Raw genomic sequence first — 16,210 nt, 5'->3', positions numbered from 1 at the left:
GACGACAAAAAGGGGTATATCTACAATGGAACGGATGATCTCCATTTCCTCCATTACTATAGTTTTAAGAATACAAACATGACAGTGTGACACCTAGCTTAGCTCTGCCTCTGCCCTCAGTTTAATTTTGAACAAGTTCTTGTTGATTAATTCCATGTGTTCCCTTCTTGGCAAGGGTTCTACAATAACTTTTCCATGATACTTATTGCTTATTTTGAGCTGCCCATTTTCTATCTATACCAATTTTTTTTTTTAAAGCAGCAAAACTTCATTAGAATAAATAAACAGACAAAAGCTCGAGAATTAATTTTGAATCAGTACATCGCATCAGAATATTTCGCTTATACTTGCAAGATATTTCAAGGTGGGTGCCTGCCCTTGTAAGACACAAGAATTTTCTTAAGTGAGTTGATCCTATGTTTTCAGCTCTATAATTCCTCTTTTACAAGAAACGTGACTTTAACAACATTATTTATAGTGTCAAGGTGTTTATAGGTTTTATCAAAATTATAGTCTTTATAGTGTCAAATCTGGACATAACTCGCTAATAGAGAGCATCAAAACCATTTGCAATAAACAACAATAACAACAAGCATAATAAATATAAAAAATTACAAAGTAAACATTACTTTAGCAGGGGTTTAAACTGAAGTCATCATAGCAACTGCATCAGTAAGATGATAACATTAACAGGTAAGTAGAAAGTCCAAATAAATTACATTAGATTTAAAGAGACGTTTGGATAACAATGAATCTGATCTTCTTAATCTATTTTTTCAGCATGTGCCGTACCAGGTACTAGGTAGAACTGTAGAAGAGATATTTTGAATGTTTGAAATCACCTAGATAGTAATACTACTTGCAACTTCCAAGGTTAGTACTTATAGTTAAGAAAGAACACCATGAGACTTCAATTCAGTGTTCATAAATATACAACCACTGCATCGATCCCCTGCAAGAAACTGATGAACCTTATCTTTAATGGTAATCCAACTACTACCTAGACTTTTTTTTATTCCTTTTAAATTCTTGGCCTTTCTTTTGTGTTATTACGGCACACATTAGAATCCTATTCTTAATATTGTTTTTATGAGTAATTTATTAAACATTATTTTAAATTTGATTCATGACTGTAATTTTATTTTATATCAATTAGAAATAACGATAAGTTTTATACATGTATTACGCAAGGGTGCACAATCTAGTTTTAAATTGTGCTTGCTAATACAGCTGCTGCTAGTCAGTTGATTTGGAAGCTTTTATCCCTCCTTCTAGATCTTTCTGGTTTTGAAAACTTCTCCAGATTAAAGTCCCCTATCATGAGAAACTTAGGAACCATGACTGATGTGTTCTTTCCATATGCAGTATTTGTGGAAGGACAGATGGATCAACTTTACATCTCTTTATCCTTTACGAATTTTAATAAACCAACCACTTTGGAGATATGTTGGGTGACTTTAGCTCTTATATTAGTACTCAATTTTATTTGTTTGCTGAAATTGTGGCTGCAATGACGGAAATTAAGATTGACAAACATGAAAATTGGAACTTTGTTTGGATAGAATGTTATTCAAGGCTAGTTGTGGAAGCTTTCTCCAATGTTCTTCTAGTTTCTTGGAGGATACATAATCCTTGGGCCAATTATTTACATATTTTCTCAAATATGCATTTTCATATTTCTCCCGATTTAGGGAAGGAGATCAATTTGGAGATAAGTTAGCTAATTATAGTCTTGAGTCTTGACTATATTAGTAATCATTGGTAAGACCATGCTCTAGATTTTATTTATGAAGATTTTTTTAGAGATAAAATGTCTTTGCCTTACTATAGATTCTCTTGGTTTTGTGTGGTGATCTAGATGATTGTATTGTAATGCCTGGGATTCCAACATAGTTAGATTTTGAGATCATTACATATGATACCTTTGCACCACTCAAGGATTTCATAAAAAAATTGGTGACTTAGAAAAGGAGATTTATATGAAGAAACTATCCGCATTCAAAAAGAAACGAGTAACAAGTCACAATGTATTGAATTTGTGTACCAATTTACATTCAGTCTATGCAATTTACGTTTATTTCTTTAAATTCCTTTGCAATTTACTTGTTCTTTTCAAGCATTCTATCCTACTCCATTGAAGATAGCTTCGACGGGTTCAATCTTTGTTGAATTCGACGGTTATATTCATATTCTGCATAAGAATATCAAGAACATTCATAATTTTCGAAAATAACAAACACAGTATGTCCTAAGATTTACTGGTTGATCTTGCATGTAACTAATTTTAAGTCAACGGTTGTTTACCAAAAACCAAGGTAAACAGAAAGGTTTGAGGTGTCTTAGGTTATCAAGTGATTCATTTATGCAGATTTTTAACTATAAAGTTTGTCCATTTATTGCGCGTTGACTGCTCCATGGAGAGGTTATTGCTACATTCAACTTATGCTCATGTAGAAGTTGCTGGTGTTGATTCTTTGCATAAGTGTCTCCATAATTGGCGAGTTCATGAAGAGATTTTCGTAGATTGTTACCTTCATGGAATTGAATTATATTTGGTCTCAAATTCTTTGCATAACTTGATGAAATTTGTACTCAAATTCTTTATTTTCATACCAAATTGTGTTGCTATTTTTTTAGTTATTTAAAGTATTTTTCACCTTTGTATTTTATAAGCCTTATTTTGTAATTTTCCGTCCATGCACATATTGTACTTGGTTGCAGTTTTTCAATACATTCATTTTGTCTTTAATAAAAAACTTGATTAAATTTGTACTCAAATTCTTTATTTTCATACCCAACTCTGTTACTATTTTTTTCGTTATTTAAATTATTTTTCTTCATTCAAATTTTTGGTGGTGGCCGAGGTTTGAACCCCGAACCTTGTATATATTATGCATTGTCTCTACCAACTGAGCTAAGTTCACGAGGACTTTCTTCACTCAAATTTAAAGCAATGAGAAGTATTTCACTTTATTTTCATATCCAATTTCGGTGCTACTTTTATAGTTGTTTAAGTTTTTCTTCATTCAAATATATAGCGACCATGGCTTGGGGCATGAGAGTTTGCTACTCCTCGAGATCTCAGGTTTGATTATCTCCGATGTTGTCATTGACACCATCAAATACGAGAATTAATTCCTTTCAAATTTCAGCGCAGACAATTTCCTATAGTTGTGTGTTTTTGCAATGTCTATAAACAAAAGTCAAGGGCAATCACTTGAGCAAGTTGGCATCTATTTTCCACAATCGGTGTTCTCACATGGTTAGCTATATAAATTAGAGATATTCCAACACGTGTGAACAACTGTTATATGTCCTCAAAGATAGTTTATGTTAAATTGTTTTCTTATCTATGTAATGAATTATATTGCAATATATTAGCTTCTCCATTGTTACCGCCCGAGTAAAAGTTCTAGTTCTTTTATAAACAATAAACGCTTCCTTACTATGATTTTCTAACCTTGTCAAAATTTGATGAAAGTTTCCTTAAAAGCAAATCTACTAAAAAGATAGCTAGTAAAGCTTAATATCCTAGCTATAGTATTGATTGTGCTCCGGAAAATGGGACGAAGTCATTCGAAGTTTAAATTTCCTAAGACTTTCCAAAATTGCCATATCAAAGTGTATAGAAGAAGTCTTCTGAGGAGCAATTAAAGAACTTCAGCACCAAAGATTCAAAATAACGAAGGATTTTGAACGACACTTGTAATTCATTCATTTAAGAAGTTAGTTTGTTACTTTTGTATAAATAATAGAATCAGACTCCATGCAAAACAGTTCATTCCTGTTGGGTAAAATACCCATTTTCCAAAATATATTCGCACACGTGCACAAGAAAATTGTGTCGACACTTACTCGAAATCTCACTTATAGGATTCCGTAGTGAAAGACACAATTTTTTCCAAAGAATTCGCTTGGATTCATCCCTAATATCATGAAAAATGATACAAATTGTTAAAATTTAGGACTCCTACGTAGTATCGCCAATAGGTCTAAAAAAGTATCTAAAAATATTAAATTTAGAGGCATACTAGATAACTATATTGTCCCTAACACATCTTACTTGTTGTTTGAATTGAATGATGTATGCAAGTCAAAATTATTTTACGTCAAGGACATTAAGACTTGTGACCTTAAATCTATCAACTAGAAACCCTATGAGGATCAAACTTAAATCCTAAATTGATCTTTCGAGTTTATTGGTTTTATCTAGTAAGCCTATTTTCACGTCAACAACTACTATGGATGGCAATTGGACCCAGACTCAATGGGTACCCGCAAAAAATAGCCACAATGGATAGGGTAAAACCCCGCTTTTATGGGTTTGGGTACGGGTAGTACCCACAAAATTAAATGGGTATGAGCACGGGTAAGGGTACTATATTGCCCAGACCCGCAACCCCGCATATACATATTTATATAATATCATAAATTATTTATTTATTTTTTATGTATAATTAATTAATTTATTTAGCTATTTAAGCCTAAACCTAAACTTAAACCAAACAACTGCTTAATACAATAACAATTCCATCGTGCCTGTGTATAATTGTTTAGGGATATTTTGGATGTTTTCTATTTGACTAAATACTACGATTCATATTATTTTATGAGTTAATTTTAAAAAATTGGGATCGTAATTTTATTTTATTTGTGATGTTCTTTTTGTTTTTTCATAGTTAAAGTGCGGGTAATGGGTGCGAGTATGGGCACTTAGGTACCCATAGGGTATGGAGAAGGAGACTAAAGTTGTTGCCGACGAGGATCCGGGTATTTTTTATAAATGCGGGTATGGGACGGGCACTGTAGTACCCTACTCATTGGATACCCATTGCCATCCCTAACAACCACATACATCAACTTTTAAACTACTATTTTTTGTTTATATTTCATTTCAAATTGAGAACAAAATTAAGTGCAAAACTTAGGAAAATCCATTGAACACAAGTTATACTAAACCGACAGTTTTAAGTTTACAATGATACCAAAACCAATTGAGAGGTTAAGTTGTTAATTTGCTCAAATGCATGTACTTTAAGTTTACAATGATACCTTATTTATAAAAAAAGTTTACAATGCAATGATACCTGTTTAAAAAATACTTGCAACGATACCAAGACCAATTGAGTAAAAAGTTTCATGCGCAATTAGTGATATTTTTTATTTTTTTAATAATTAAGACCGCTTTAAGTTTAAAAAAGAACGGCCCAATTTTAATTTTAATTTTTTACTTTTGATGATAAAAAGGTGGAAATTATACCCTATACCTTTACGTTTATACCTTCACCCCAACAAATCATCGATAATTCCAAAATTGTCCTCTTTATCATTTAATTTTTTACACCCATATTCTTCATCCTATGTTCAATTCATGAGTCCAACATGAGTTCACCCCCACATACAATGGTAGCACAAATTTTTTGAAAAACTATTTTAAACATGTCTTGTTCACCCTCACATAGAATTTCTTTCACTCAAGTTTCCATTTTTTTGTTTGTTTGTGAGATTTTGGAAAACTCATAGCATTCTTCCGGTCTGTTGATTTTACCGGAAAAGTTCAACAATGATTTTTTTACATTGATTCGATTTAAAAAATTTTACTTTGAAAACTTGTTTAAACTGAATTGAATTAATCATTGATTTTTACGTCGTTAAAAATACTGAATTAATTCATAAGTTTTATATTTGGAACATCACGACACAAGCACACTTGGATAAAACTTTATCCTCGATTGTACCAGAAAAAATAAATTAATCTTCAGCAAATCTATTAATGATATGAATTTCTGAAACAAAAAAAAATTATAACATGAATTGTTGTTGATAGAGTAAATTATCATGTCAGACAATTAAAATCAAACCTAAATCTAACAATATTTTATACTTCAGTTAAAAAACAATAGAATTCGGAAAAAATAGAATTTTTCTGAACTAAAAAAATAGAATTTTTCTACATATGCTTTCTTGCTATATAATTCGGAAATTGATATTGACCTTGAAATGGTCTTAAAAGTTTTCTGGCGTTTAAAAACTAATTAAATTGGAAATGTTTTAGCCAATTTTATTGGAGTGTGAACGTATATGTTCAAAATCAAAATAGTTTTCCGAGAAAGATGTAATGCCATGGTATGTGGGGGTGAACTCATCTTAGACTCAGGAATGTTGAAAATAGATGAATAATATAAATGTAATAATTAACTAATAAAGAGGGCAATTTTGAAATTATCAACGATTTGTTGGGGTGAAGGAACAAATGTATGGGTATAGAGTATAATTTCCTAAAAAGGTTTCATTTATTACTCCTTAAATTTGAACAAAAAAGTTATAAATGGAGAGGATCTTGATCCTGTTTGAACTCAACACTTAATCTTAAATTAATTATATTTTATTATGTATTTATGACGATAACTAACGAGATAAGTTTGATATAGTTCTCAATCCTTTTTATCAATTTATTAGTTTTTATCCCAAAAGAGAGGATCTTTCTAAGGTCTCTAAAAATTTTCAATTAAAAAATTATTCATTAAATAAATTAAATACTTCAAATTTTAATGCAATGAATATATAAATTTTTAATTTTCACCACAAAAAGAAAAATACTTTTAAGTTTAAATATGAACCATGCAAAAAAAAAAATTGTAACCAAAAAAAAATATGAACCATGCAATACTAATTAAACAGCAAATCCAATTCCAAAAGCGGTTAAAGATAATGCATCTCTTGCAAAAAGTATTATCTATTATAAAACTAGGAAAATTCGTTGAGACAAGTTATACCAATGATTCCTAAAAAGAAGAAGTTATACCAAAGAGACACTTTTAAGTTTATTAATTACAATGATTCCAAAGCTAATTAGGCAAATTTCTTGCAAGATACAAATAATGTATCCCTAAACCTCTAAGTACACACAAATTAATACAACCTGCATTTGCATCTGATACTTCAAAAGCTCGCACCCAATGGCATATTTATTTATTAAAATAGTCTTTTAAAATCATAATCCAATACACCCCCTTCATATATATTGGGTTCGTTTAACCTCATCGAAACGGCCCAACAACAAGCTCCAACTTCCTTGATGTGAAGACGGTGGATTGTGAAGATATAAAAACTCTGTACTTTATCCCACTCGATAAATGTCTGTTCAATTGCATTATTCCATTTTTCAATTTTTTCCTCAATTTCTCTTAAACCCTCAACGATGGCTGCGGAAACATTTCCATACCAAAACGGCGTTGTTGCGAAAAAGTCGAAGGAGAACGATCGGCGTCGCCGTCGCGGGAAGGCGAAGAAAAACAACAAAGCTTCTGAGCAGCCAGCTTCTAACATCGGCGAAGATAGTGACAATGCTAAGGAGAATACTGATCCGAAGCAGGTTTCAATTCTTCTAACTTTTGTTACTATCGCGCATATGTTAGAATTTCTTCTAATATTTTGTCCCTGCAAGTTGTTGACTGATGTGATGTGATACTTAGCCCTAACAAAAGTGATCAATAAATAATAGTTTTTCCTTTAAAAAATAAAATAAAATAAAAAAATAATTGGTTTTTGGCCACTTAATCTGATTTGTGTAGAAACATATGGTAGGCCCAAACACTAGGCCCATGATTGGTGGTGCCTAAGTTATAAATAGAGAGGCTAGGTCCTCTTTTGCCATCACTCCGACAATACGCTCACTAGTGGTTTGCTTCCATCGACAACCCGAAAACCGGAGCGTGTGAAAGGCAAAGGAAGACTCAACCATGACATTGGTACCAACAAGCATAACCTTTGATTCATTTGATTTTCGTTGTTCATAGATTGGAGGAAATTGATTTTAAATTAAATTGATAGGTGCTATTCAAATTTAATTCTGAATGTTTGTGTTTGTTGAATCAATATTTTAGTGAAATTAGGGTGTTTGAACTTTAATTAAGCGCGTTTTAGTGAATATTATACTGAATTTTTTTTTATCTCTGCCCCTATCACCAAAAAAATTGATCATAGAGTGTTTAGGAAATTGTTCATCTAAGTAGATAATGGTTTTCATAATTGGTGAAATTGAAATATCTCTGCTAGCATTTTGATTTACTAAGCATACTTGTGTAATAATTTTTTTGCTTATTCATTTTTAGGTTTTTGAACAAGTTGAAATTGAGTATGTACCAGAGAAGGTAGACCTATACGAAGGCATGGATGAAGAATTTAGAAAAATATTTGAGAAATTTAGTTTCACTGATGTCGCTGCATCAGAGGTAATGTGCTGCCCTTAATTGATTTTTTTGGTCATTGCAACTTCTTTGGTTTATTGTTTTGAATTTTTATTAAGGGTTTGCTATTGCAACATTAGGAAACTGATAAGAAGGATGTGGCGGAGGAAACTGCAGCTACTAAAAAGAAAGCTAATTCCGATTCTGATTATGAGGATGAAGAAAATGATAATGAGCAAAAAGAAAAAGGCGTATCAAACAAGAAGAAAAAGGTGAAGCAATTTTTAGCATGTGTATTTCATTTTGCATTTTATTATAAATTTGTTGTTGTATTCCTGTGGAGCAATTTATTATAAACCTCTAAGTACACACAAATTAATACAACCTGCATTTGCATCTGATACTTCAAAAGCTCGCACCCAACTACCGAAGAAGAAAACGAAGAACTGAGTATTTGAAATCTGAATCTCAAGCATATTTAAAGGTAATTTAATTTCTTCATTTCGTTGCGTTTCTTTGAGTTATATAATTAGAACATATTTATCCAATCATATGTAAGACAAATATCCATCATGTAAATCTTTGATAACTAAATTAATATGAATATCCTCCAACGTTCTAAAATATAACGTGGCTTTGATCAGTACCCCAAATACAGTTTAGGGTTTGTTTTATCATCATAAATCAACTACACATAAAAATTCCATAAAAATCAACGTTCTAAAATAACGAATCTCCTGTTTTATCTCGCATCTTAATTTTTATCAAACATAAAGAAATCAACAACACAAACAAAAATTTAGGTTTTTCCTCAATCTTGACCAAAATATCTCTTCAAAACCAAAACTTTGACACTTATAATTTTTCAACGTTTCTAAGAAATTTTTTCCTTAGTTTCCTTTATGTTTACATTATTTTCTGTACGTCACGTAAACCACAAACACATCTAACATTTCTTTTTTAATTTTTTCAAGTAAAGCAACTAGGTTGCTTGCATAACAACGAATTTTTCAAAAATTATTTAAGTCATGACAATTTAGGGCACACACCCACTCTCAATATCTTCACTAAGGACTAATATTTTTTAGGGTCCCACACTTCATACATTAATACCACAACCATAAAAATTAGGATATTTTTCTCGTTAATCAATAGATGTTTTCTTCAATCTTGTAACCCTAGACAAATCAGCAAATTATGGTTAGGCAATTTTTTCTCATTTCAACACTTTGGTAATTTTTCCTACAAAAAACACTTTAGTAAATCTATACCATATATAAGCAGAATGCATGAGTTTTATCTATCTGTTTCCTTTCATACTTTATTCTTTATTTAAACAATTTTATTTACGTTTTATAATATTATTTAAATTATTAATTAAAAAAACTAAATCTCATTAAAACATGAATGGGAAGAGCCATTTCAGTTGAATTTTTTCTTTCCATTTTTATCCCTTCATTTAAACCATTTTATCATTGAATTTTTCTAATTACACCACAAAAATTCCTGGTTACATCCCACAATGACAAAATTACCCTTAAATAAAATTTAATTTTCAAATTTACCCATTCACCCAAAAAACTTACGTCTCTTCCTTCTTTCCTCTTCCAAAACACAATTTAAGTAAGTCATGTAAACTGAGTTTTTTTAGTGTACATACTTAAACTCAGTTTAACTAGGTCATGTAAACTTAGTTTAAGTAGGTCAAGCAAAACTTAGTTTGATATTATTATAAACTTTTAAGTAAAGTTTGGTGTAACCAGAAATAGATAGGGTGTGAATAGAAAAACTCTTTATCATTTTTATTTAAATTATCAATTAAAAAATTATTTAAATCCCATTAAAATATGAATAATCCACAACAAAAGGAGAAACACGATGAGAAACCTTATTTTGACCTCATAAAAACAAAAAAAAATTGTGTTTTGATCTAACATTTTTTATTCCAACTTTACCCTTCACTTAATAATTTTTACAATTTTAGCATTCTTTGTCAATAAAAGCGGAAAGAGGGGCACAATAGTGCCCTTTCTTGATGCTATAGATATATGTAATGGGGATAAGAGATTTTTGACTGGCTTTTTTATTATTCCAGTCATACCCTTAAACAAATTATTTTATCCTAATGTTTATTATTGGTTTCATTAAGAAATTAAAAATTTATATTATATTTGCTATATTGTTAGTGCCATTGAAAAATATAAATATGGTTTGTTAAGTTGTTTTTTTTTTTTTTTTTGACAAAAAGGTTTGTTAAGTTGGTTATAATTTGAAAGTCACAAACATCTATATTTATACTTTTAATTAAAATTTCGTAAAAAGTATTGTTTATAATTTTCAACGTCAGCGTGATAAATTTTTTTGGAAAGACGAGCACATATTTGTCGAAACAATCTATAAATGCACGATTCATCTATGACTGGGTGTTTTTGTGTCTGCTCTAACTTGTCATAAGTACTAAGTCGACTTTTTGAGCGACAACACAACCCATAACTCGAAAGATTTTCTCTAGCTTCAGCAACCACCATTTCGAGGCAGAACTGATCTATTTTTTTTTTTACTGGAAGAAAAAGAGTCCATACAAACAGTTGCTGCAATTTGATCAGGGGCACAATCCACCCATGATTTAGAACCCAAACTAACAACAACTTTAACTAAGCCATGGGCAGCTTTGTTCTTGGTTCTACCAACAAAAGCAACACTAACATTAGGAAGTAAGGAAAGAAAATGAATACAATCAGATATAATCAAGTATAAATCTGCAAATTTCAGCTTCGCTTGCAAGCATTTAACATTAGATTCCGAGTCTGTTTCAATGACAACAAGTCCAGGGTGGTTGGAGGAGATTAACCAATTAAGGCACCATCTTAGAGAAAGAGTGGTTGCTCTTTTTATACGAGAAGAATCCCAACTACAGACTTAGAACAAGAACCTAAATTCTTTCTCTTGCAATATTGAGAAAAAACTTAAATGATGTTGATTGATGTGATCAAATTATTTTTGTTTTAATTTTTCTAATTTAATGTGAGTATGTCTAAATATTGTTTATTTTATGTTGTGATTATAGAAGACTTACACTTAATAAACTAATCCATAAATATCAATATTATTTTAGTTTTCATTTTAGTGATATAAAACACTCATTAGCAAATTTGACCTAATTGTATTCATTGTTTTAAATCAACTAACAGTTGTCCTCGTGAGCTTAGCTCAACTGGTTGGGACAATGCATAAAATATGCAAGGTCTGAGTTCAAACCCCGGCCACTACCAAAAAAAATCAACTAACAGCTAACAAATAAGAGATGGCAATAGAATTTTTTAGTTCAATTTTTTTTTTCTAAAGCTGCTGAATTTTCTAATTTTTCTAAATTTTTAATGATTTTTTGAAGGATGAAAATTGCTAATGTTTATTTGAGTTTTTCTAAATTGAACACAGACACATTTTTATGCCACACGATGGTGTTTCTCTTCTCTTTTTCTTCTTCCACCAATCATTTACTATTGTCTTCATTTCTGTGCTTTCATTTTTCTCTGTTTATTCATGTGCTGTTATAAAGTGGTAAAATAATTCTCGTAAATTAGAATCTAACTCTCTATTTCAATAGAAAAAATTCTATAAACTCAAATTGGTGGCTAGCAAAGGGGTGACCATGGATGTTATCATGGGAGTTATTACTAACTTTGCTACTAAAACTGCCGAATTTACGGTTGAAGCTATTGGTCGTCAATTTGGTTACATACTTTATTACAAGGGCAACCTTACCAGGATGACAACTGATGTCCAACGTGTGGAGGGAATAAAAGACATTTTGCAACACAATGTTGATGAGGTCAGAAGGAACGGAGAAGAGATTGAAAATATTGTCCAGAATTGGTTGAACACAGTGGACAACACTGTTGCGGAGGCAAATGAACTTATTGACAGTGAAGGCCATGCAAAAGCTCAATGTTCTATGAGACATTTTCCCAATTTGTGCACAAGGCACCAGCTAAGTAGGAAGATGATAAAGATGATGCAAAAGATTTCTGAACTCGTAGCAGAAGGAAGTTTTGATAAAATTTCTTACCGTGCTGCTTCTCAAATCACAGTTATGCCGTTTGGTAGAGGTTATGAGGCCCTTGAATCAAGAACATCAATGTTGAATGAGATTATACTGGCATTGAAGGATCCTAGCATATTCATTGTTGGGGTGTATGGAATGGGTGGTGTGGGGAAGACAACACTGATGGAAGAGTTATCTTGGAAAGCGAAGAATGATGGGTCATTTAGTACTATTGTTATGGCTACTATAACAAGTTCACCAAATCTTGAAACAATTCGATGCCAAATTGCTGAAGCCTTGGATTTCAAGTTTAATAAGAAGACAGAAGAAGGAATGGCAAGAGAATTACGTGATAGGATAACCAAGGAGAAGCGTATTCTTGTTATTTTGGATGACATTTGGGGGAGACTTGATTTGACAGAACTAGGGGTTCCTTTTGGTAATGATCACAAAGGATGCAAATTGGTGGTGACATCCAGAGATCTTAATGTGTTGATTTGTGAGATGCGCACTCAAAAAGAATTTAGACTTGAAGTTTTACTTGAGGAGGATAGCTGGAAATTGTTTGAGAAGATGGCAGGTGATGTTGTTCACGAATTCAATATAAAACCAATTGCGATAAAGGTTGCCAAATGTTGTGCTGGTTTGCCCCTTTTGATAGTCACTACGGCAAAGGCTTTGAGGAAAAAACAAGTCTCTAATTGGAAGGATGCCTTAAATGAATTACAGAGATTTGATCAAGAAGGGTTGCATAAGAAAGTTTACTCTACTCTGGAATTGAGTTATAATTGTTTAGAGAGTGAAGAACTGAAGTTGCTATTCTTATTAATTGGTTCCTTTGGACTGGATTACCTCTACACTGGACCACTTTTTGTATGTTATTGGGGGTTGGGCTTATTTACACTTTCTCACAAATTGGCAGATGCAAGAATCAGATTCAACAGATTAATAAATGACCTTAAGGCATCTTCATTGTTACTTGAGTCTGAATTTGATCGGGTTAGAATTCATGATTATGTAAGAGATATGGCTAAATCAATTGCATGTAGGACTCGACCAACCTATGGGGTGAAAAGGTACACTAAAGTAAATCAATGGCCTGGGATGGATGAGCTTCGAAAATGCCATCAGATCATCCTTCCTTGGTCTTATATTTACAAGCTTCCTGAGAAGTTGAAGTGCCCAGAGTTGAAGCTAAAGGTCATTAGTTTATATGGAATGATGTTTGCCCCCTCTCCACCAACTTCACTATGTCTCTTGACGAAACTCCAAACATTGGTTCTTACTGGATGTGTGTTAGAAGACATATCAATAGTTGCAGAGTTGAAAAGTTTAGAGATTCTCAGGCTTGAAAGATCTGATATTAAAGAGCTCCCAAAAGAAATAGGACAACTAAATAATCTTCGAATGTTGAATCTAACCAACTGTTCTGCATTGAGATTCATTCCTGCAAATCTTATTTCCAGCTTAACGTGCTTGGAAGAGTTGTACATGGGGAATTGCTTTATTCAATGGGATGTCAAGGGAAGCAACGATCAAAGCAAAAATGCAAGTCTAGAAGAGCTAAGGAGTTTGTCTCATCTAACCGCTTTGGACATAATGACTCAAGATGCTTCAGTTTGGCCTAGGGACTTGCTAGTCTTTGAAAAGCTTGAAAGATACAACATATTTGTTGGTGATATGTGGAAATGGTCTTTGGACTGGTCTGGAAATGCATCTGAACCTGCCAGGATACTTAAGCTCAACGACAGTAGGGGTTCAAGCATTCTTTTGGATCGTGGATTTAACTCCTTGTTGAATTCAGCCGAGGACATGTGTATTTCCAAAATACATTGTGTTAGAAATGTTCTTTATGAGCTGAATAGGGGAGGTTTTCCGCAATTAAAACATTTGCGCCTTCAAGACAGCACTGAACTTCAGTACATCATTAATTCAACCGGGTGGGTTCATCCCTATCCTGCTTTACTCAACTTAGAGACTTTGGCTCTTCAAAATCTGTTTAATCTGGAAAAAATATGTCATGGGCCAATTCCAATTCAATCTTTTGTCAAACTAAAATCTTTTGAAGTCAAAGGTTGTGACAAATTGAAGAATCTGTTGCGGTATTCCCTTGTTAGAGACCTTCCTCAACTTCGTGAAATAAAAATTGCTGATTGCCAAATGATTACAGAAATCATATCTGAGGTGGATAAAGAAATTGACAAGATTATATTCCCTGAGTTGTGTTCTCTTGAACTTGAAAGTTTGCCTCGTCTCGTTAGTTTATGTGCGCCATTGACGCAGTGCATACATGTGCCACTAATTGATCAAAAGGTAAAAACATGTTTAGCGCTTAAACTTTTTAATTTATCATAGGATTCTTCCAATACCTTTATTTTCCCGGGGAGGGGGATGGAGTCCCTCTAATAAAAAAATATGATACTCTTATCATTCTATGTATTATTGTTCAATCAACAATATGGTATTTTTTTTTCTCTCTTATACCTTCAAGTTCCATTATGTACCTCATTAGATATTCACAGTGAACAATCTTTTCATCTCAATGATTGTTTGTATTTTTCTCAACATAAATTAATAGGAAATAAGATCTTCATGAGGATATTTTTGTTAATAGGTTGTGATGCCCCACCTTGAACTATTGAAGCTGTCTAACATCAATTGTGAGAAACTGTGGGATGACAAACTTCTGAGTCATTCTCGCATGCAAAACTTGAAGAGTTTGACAATGGACAAATGTGGTAGCATGAGATACGCATTCTCATCCTCAGTTGCTAGAGAACTTGTAAACCTGAAATCTCTTAAGATTAGTAATTGCCAAATGTTGGAGGAAATATTTGTCTCAGATGGAGAGTTGGGCAGTGTTCCTTTACCTCCAATGTTGGAGACATTTGAAATCTCCAACTCTAATGACGAGGTAGGCATTAATTTCATTGTCTCCAACTCTGCAACCATTAACTATTGTTTTATTTGCTTTTAGTTCTGCTGCTTGTGCAATTAACTGTTAAAAGATCTAAGCATGTTACTGATATTGTAGGATCTACTTCCAATGTTAGAGACATTTGAAATCTCCCACATGGAACACTTGAAGTCAGTATGGCACAATCAACTAGCCCCAAATTCCTTCTGCAAATTGAAGCAACTGAAAATTCAATTCTGCAATAAATTATCAAATATATTTCCATCTAATGTTCTTGATAAATTACAGAAGCTGGAGACAATGACTGTAACAGATTGTCCTAATCTGGAAGTTGTATTCGAAACACAAGGTCTAAAAGCAGATGGTGGTAGACAGATAAGGCTGGATATGCAATTGAAAACTCTCACTTTGAAGAATTTACCGATGTTGAAACACATATGGAGTGGGAATCCTAATGAAAGCTTCAAGTTTCAAAACATCTGCCTATTGAAAGTTAATGAATGTAAAACCCTTAATCATGTCCTTCCCCTCTCTATGGCTAAAGAGCTTCAGCATCTCCAAGAAATTTATATTGAAGAATGTGGCATAGAGTTTATTGCAGCACATGATGAATTGGCTGACACATATCCGATACTTATTTTCCCAGAATTAACATCTTTGAGTTTTCGAGATTTGTCACAACTTCGAAGCTTCTCTCATAAATTACATACCTTGGATTGTCCTGTTTTAAGACATGTGGATGTCCTTCATTGTGACAAGCTTGTTCTATTCAAGCCAAAGTCTCTAAATTACCAAGAAATTGTTCCAGTTGATACAGTACCCCTTCTCTCAATCGAAAAGGTGCATTCTACATCTCAATACTCTGCCAATAAATGGCAGAAATACTTATACACACCAAAAAATACATTTTTAATAGATAAGTGGCGTGCTACTTGTTATTTTCTCATTGAAAAAGGGAGCAAAATTAGAGTGTTAGTTTTATTCCATGTTTTCTTAAAGTTCATATGATTATTATTTTCTTCATATAGCTATTAACTTGAATCTGATTACTTGTATTTC

The 16,210-nt window shown here is 32.4% G+C and overlaps 1 protein-coding gene across 1 annotated transcript; it reads left to right on the top strand.

Annotated features, from left to right (window-relative positions):
• The first annotated feature begins 7,059 nt into the window (after positions 1 to 7,059).
• LOC25487111 (probable disease resistance protein At4g27220) lies at positions 7,060 to 16,159 on the top strand. The gene is made up of 6 exons (XM_039831086.1): positions 7,060 to 7,375; positions 8,115 to 8,234; positions 8,330 to 8,482; positions 11,797 to 14,547; positions 14,849 to 15,148; positions 15,269 to 16,159. Exons 1-6 carry the CDS (start codon positions 7,202 to 7,204, stop codon positions 16,157 to 16,159), a joined length of 4,389 nt encoding a protein of 1,462 aa, XP_039687020.1. The 5' UTR covers positions 7,060 to 7,201.
• The last annotated feature ends 51 nt before the right edge of the window (positions 16,160 to 16,210 follow it).

The sequence above is a fragment of the Medicago truncatula genome, chromosome 2, assembly GCF_003473485.1.
Source record: "Medicago truncatula cultivar Jemalong A17 chromosome 2, MtrunA17r5.0-ANR, whole genome shotgun sequence".
NCBI classification, from domain to species: Eukaryota; Viridiplantae; Streptophyta; class Magnoliopsida; order Fabales; family Fabaceae; genus Medicago; species Medicago truncatula.
The sequence above is the reverse complement of the archived record's forward strand: the minus strand, read 5'-3'. Positions and strand labels throughout refer to the sequence as shown.

What these genes read in the sequence shown, in the direction of transcription:
- LOC25487111 (XM_039831086.1), top strand. Translation starts at nt 7,202, where the DNA reads ATGGCTGCGGAAACATTTCCATACCAAAACGGCGTTGTTGCGAAAAAG. An exon ending in CTGATGTCGCTGCATCAGAG is followed by an intron (nt 8,235 to 8,329) that starts GTAATGTGCTGC and finishes TTGCAACATTAG; the next exon opens with GAAACTGATAAGAAGGATGT. An exon ending in TGCCACTAATTGATCAAAAG is followed by an intron (nt 14,548 to 14,848) that starts GTAAAAACATGT and finishes TTTTGTTAATAG; the next exon opens with GTTGTGATGCCCCACCTTGA.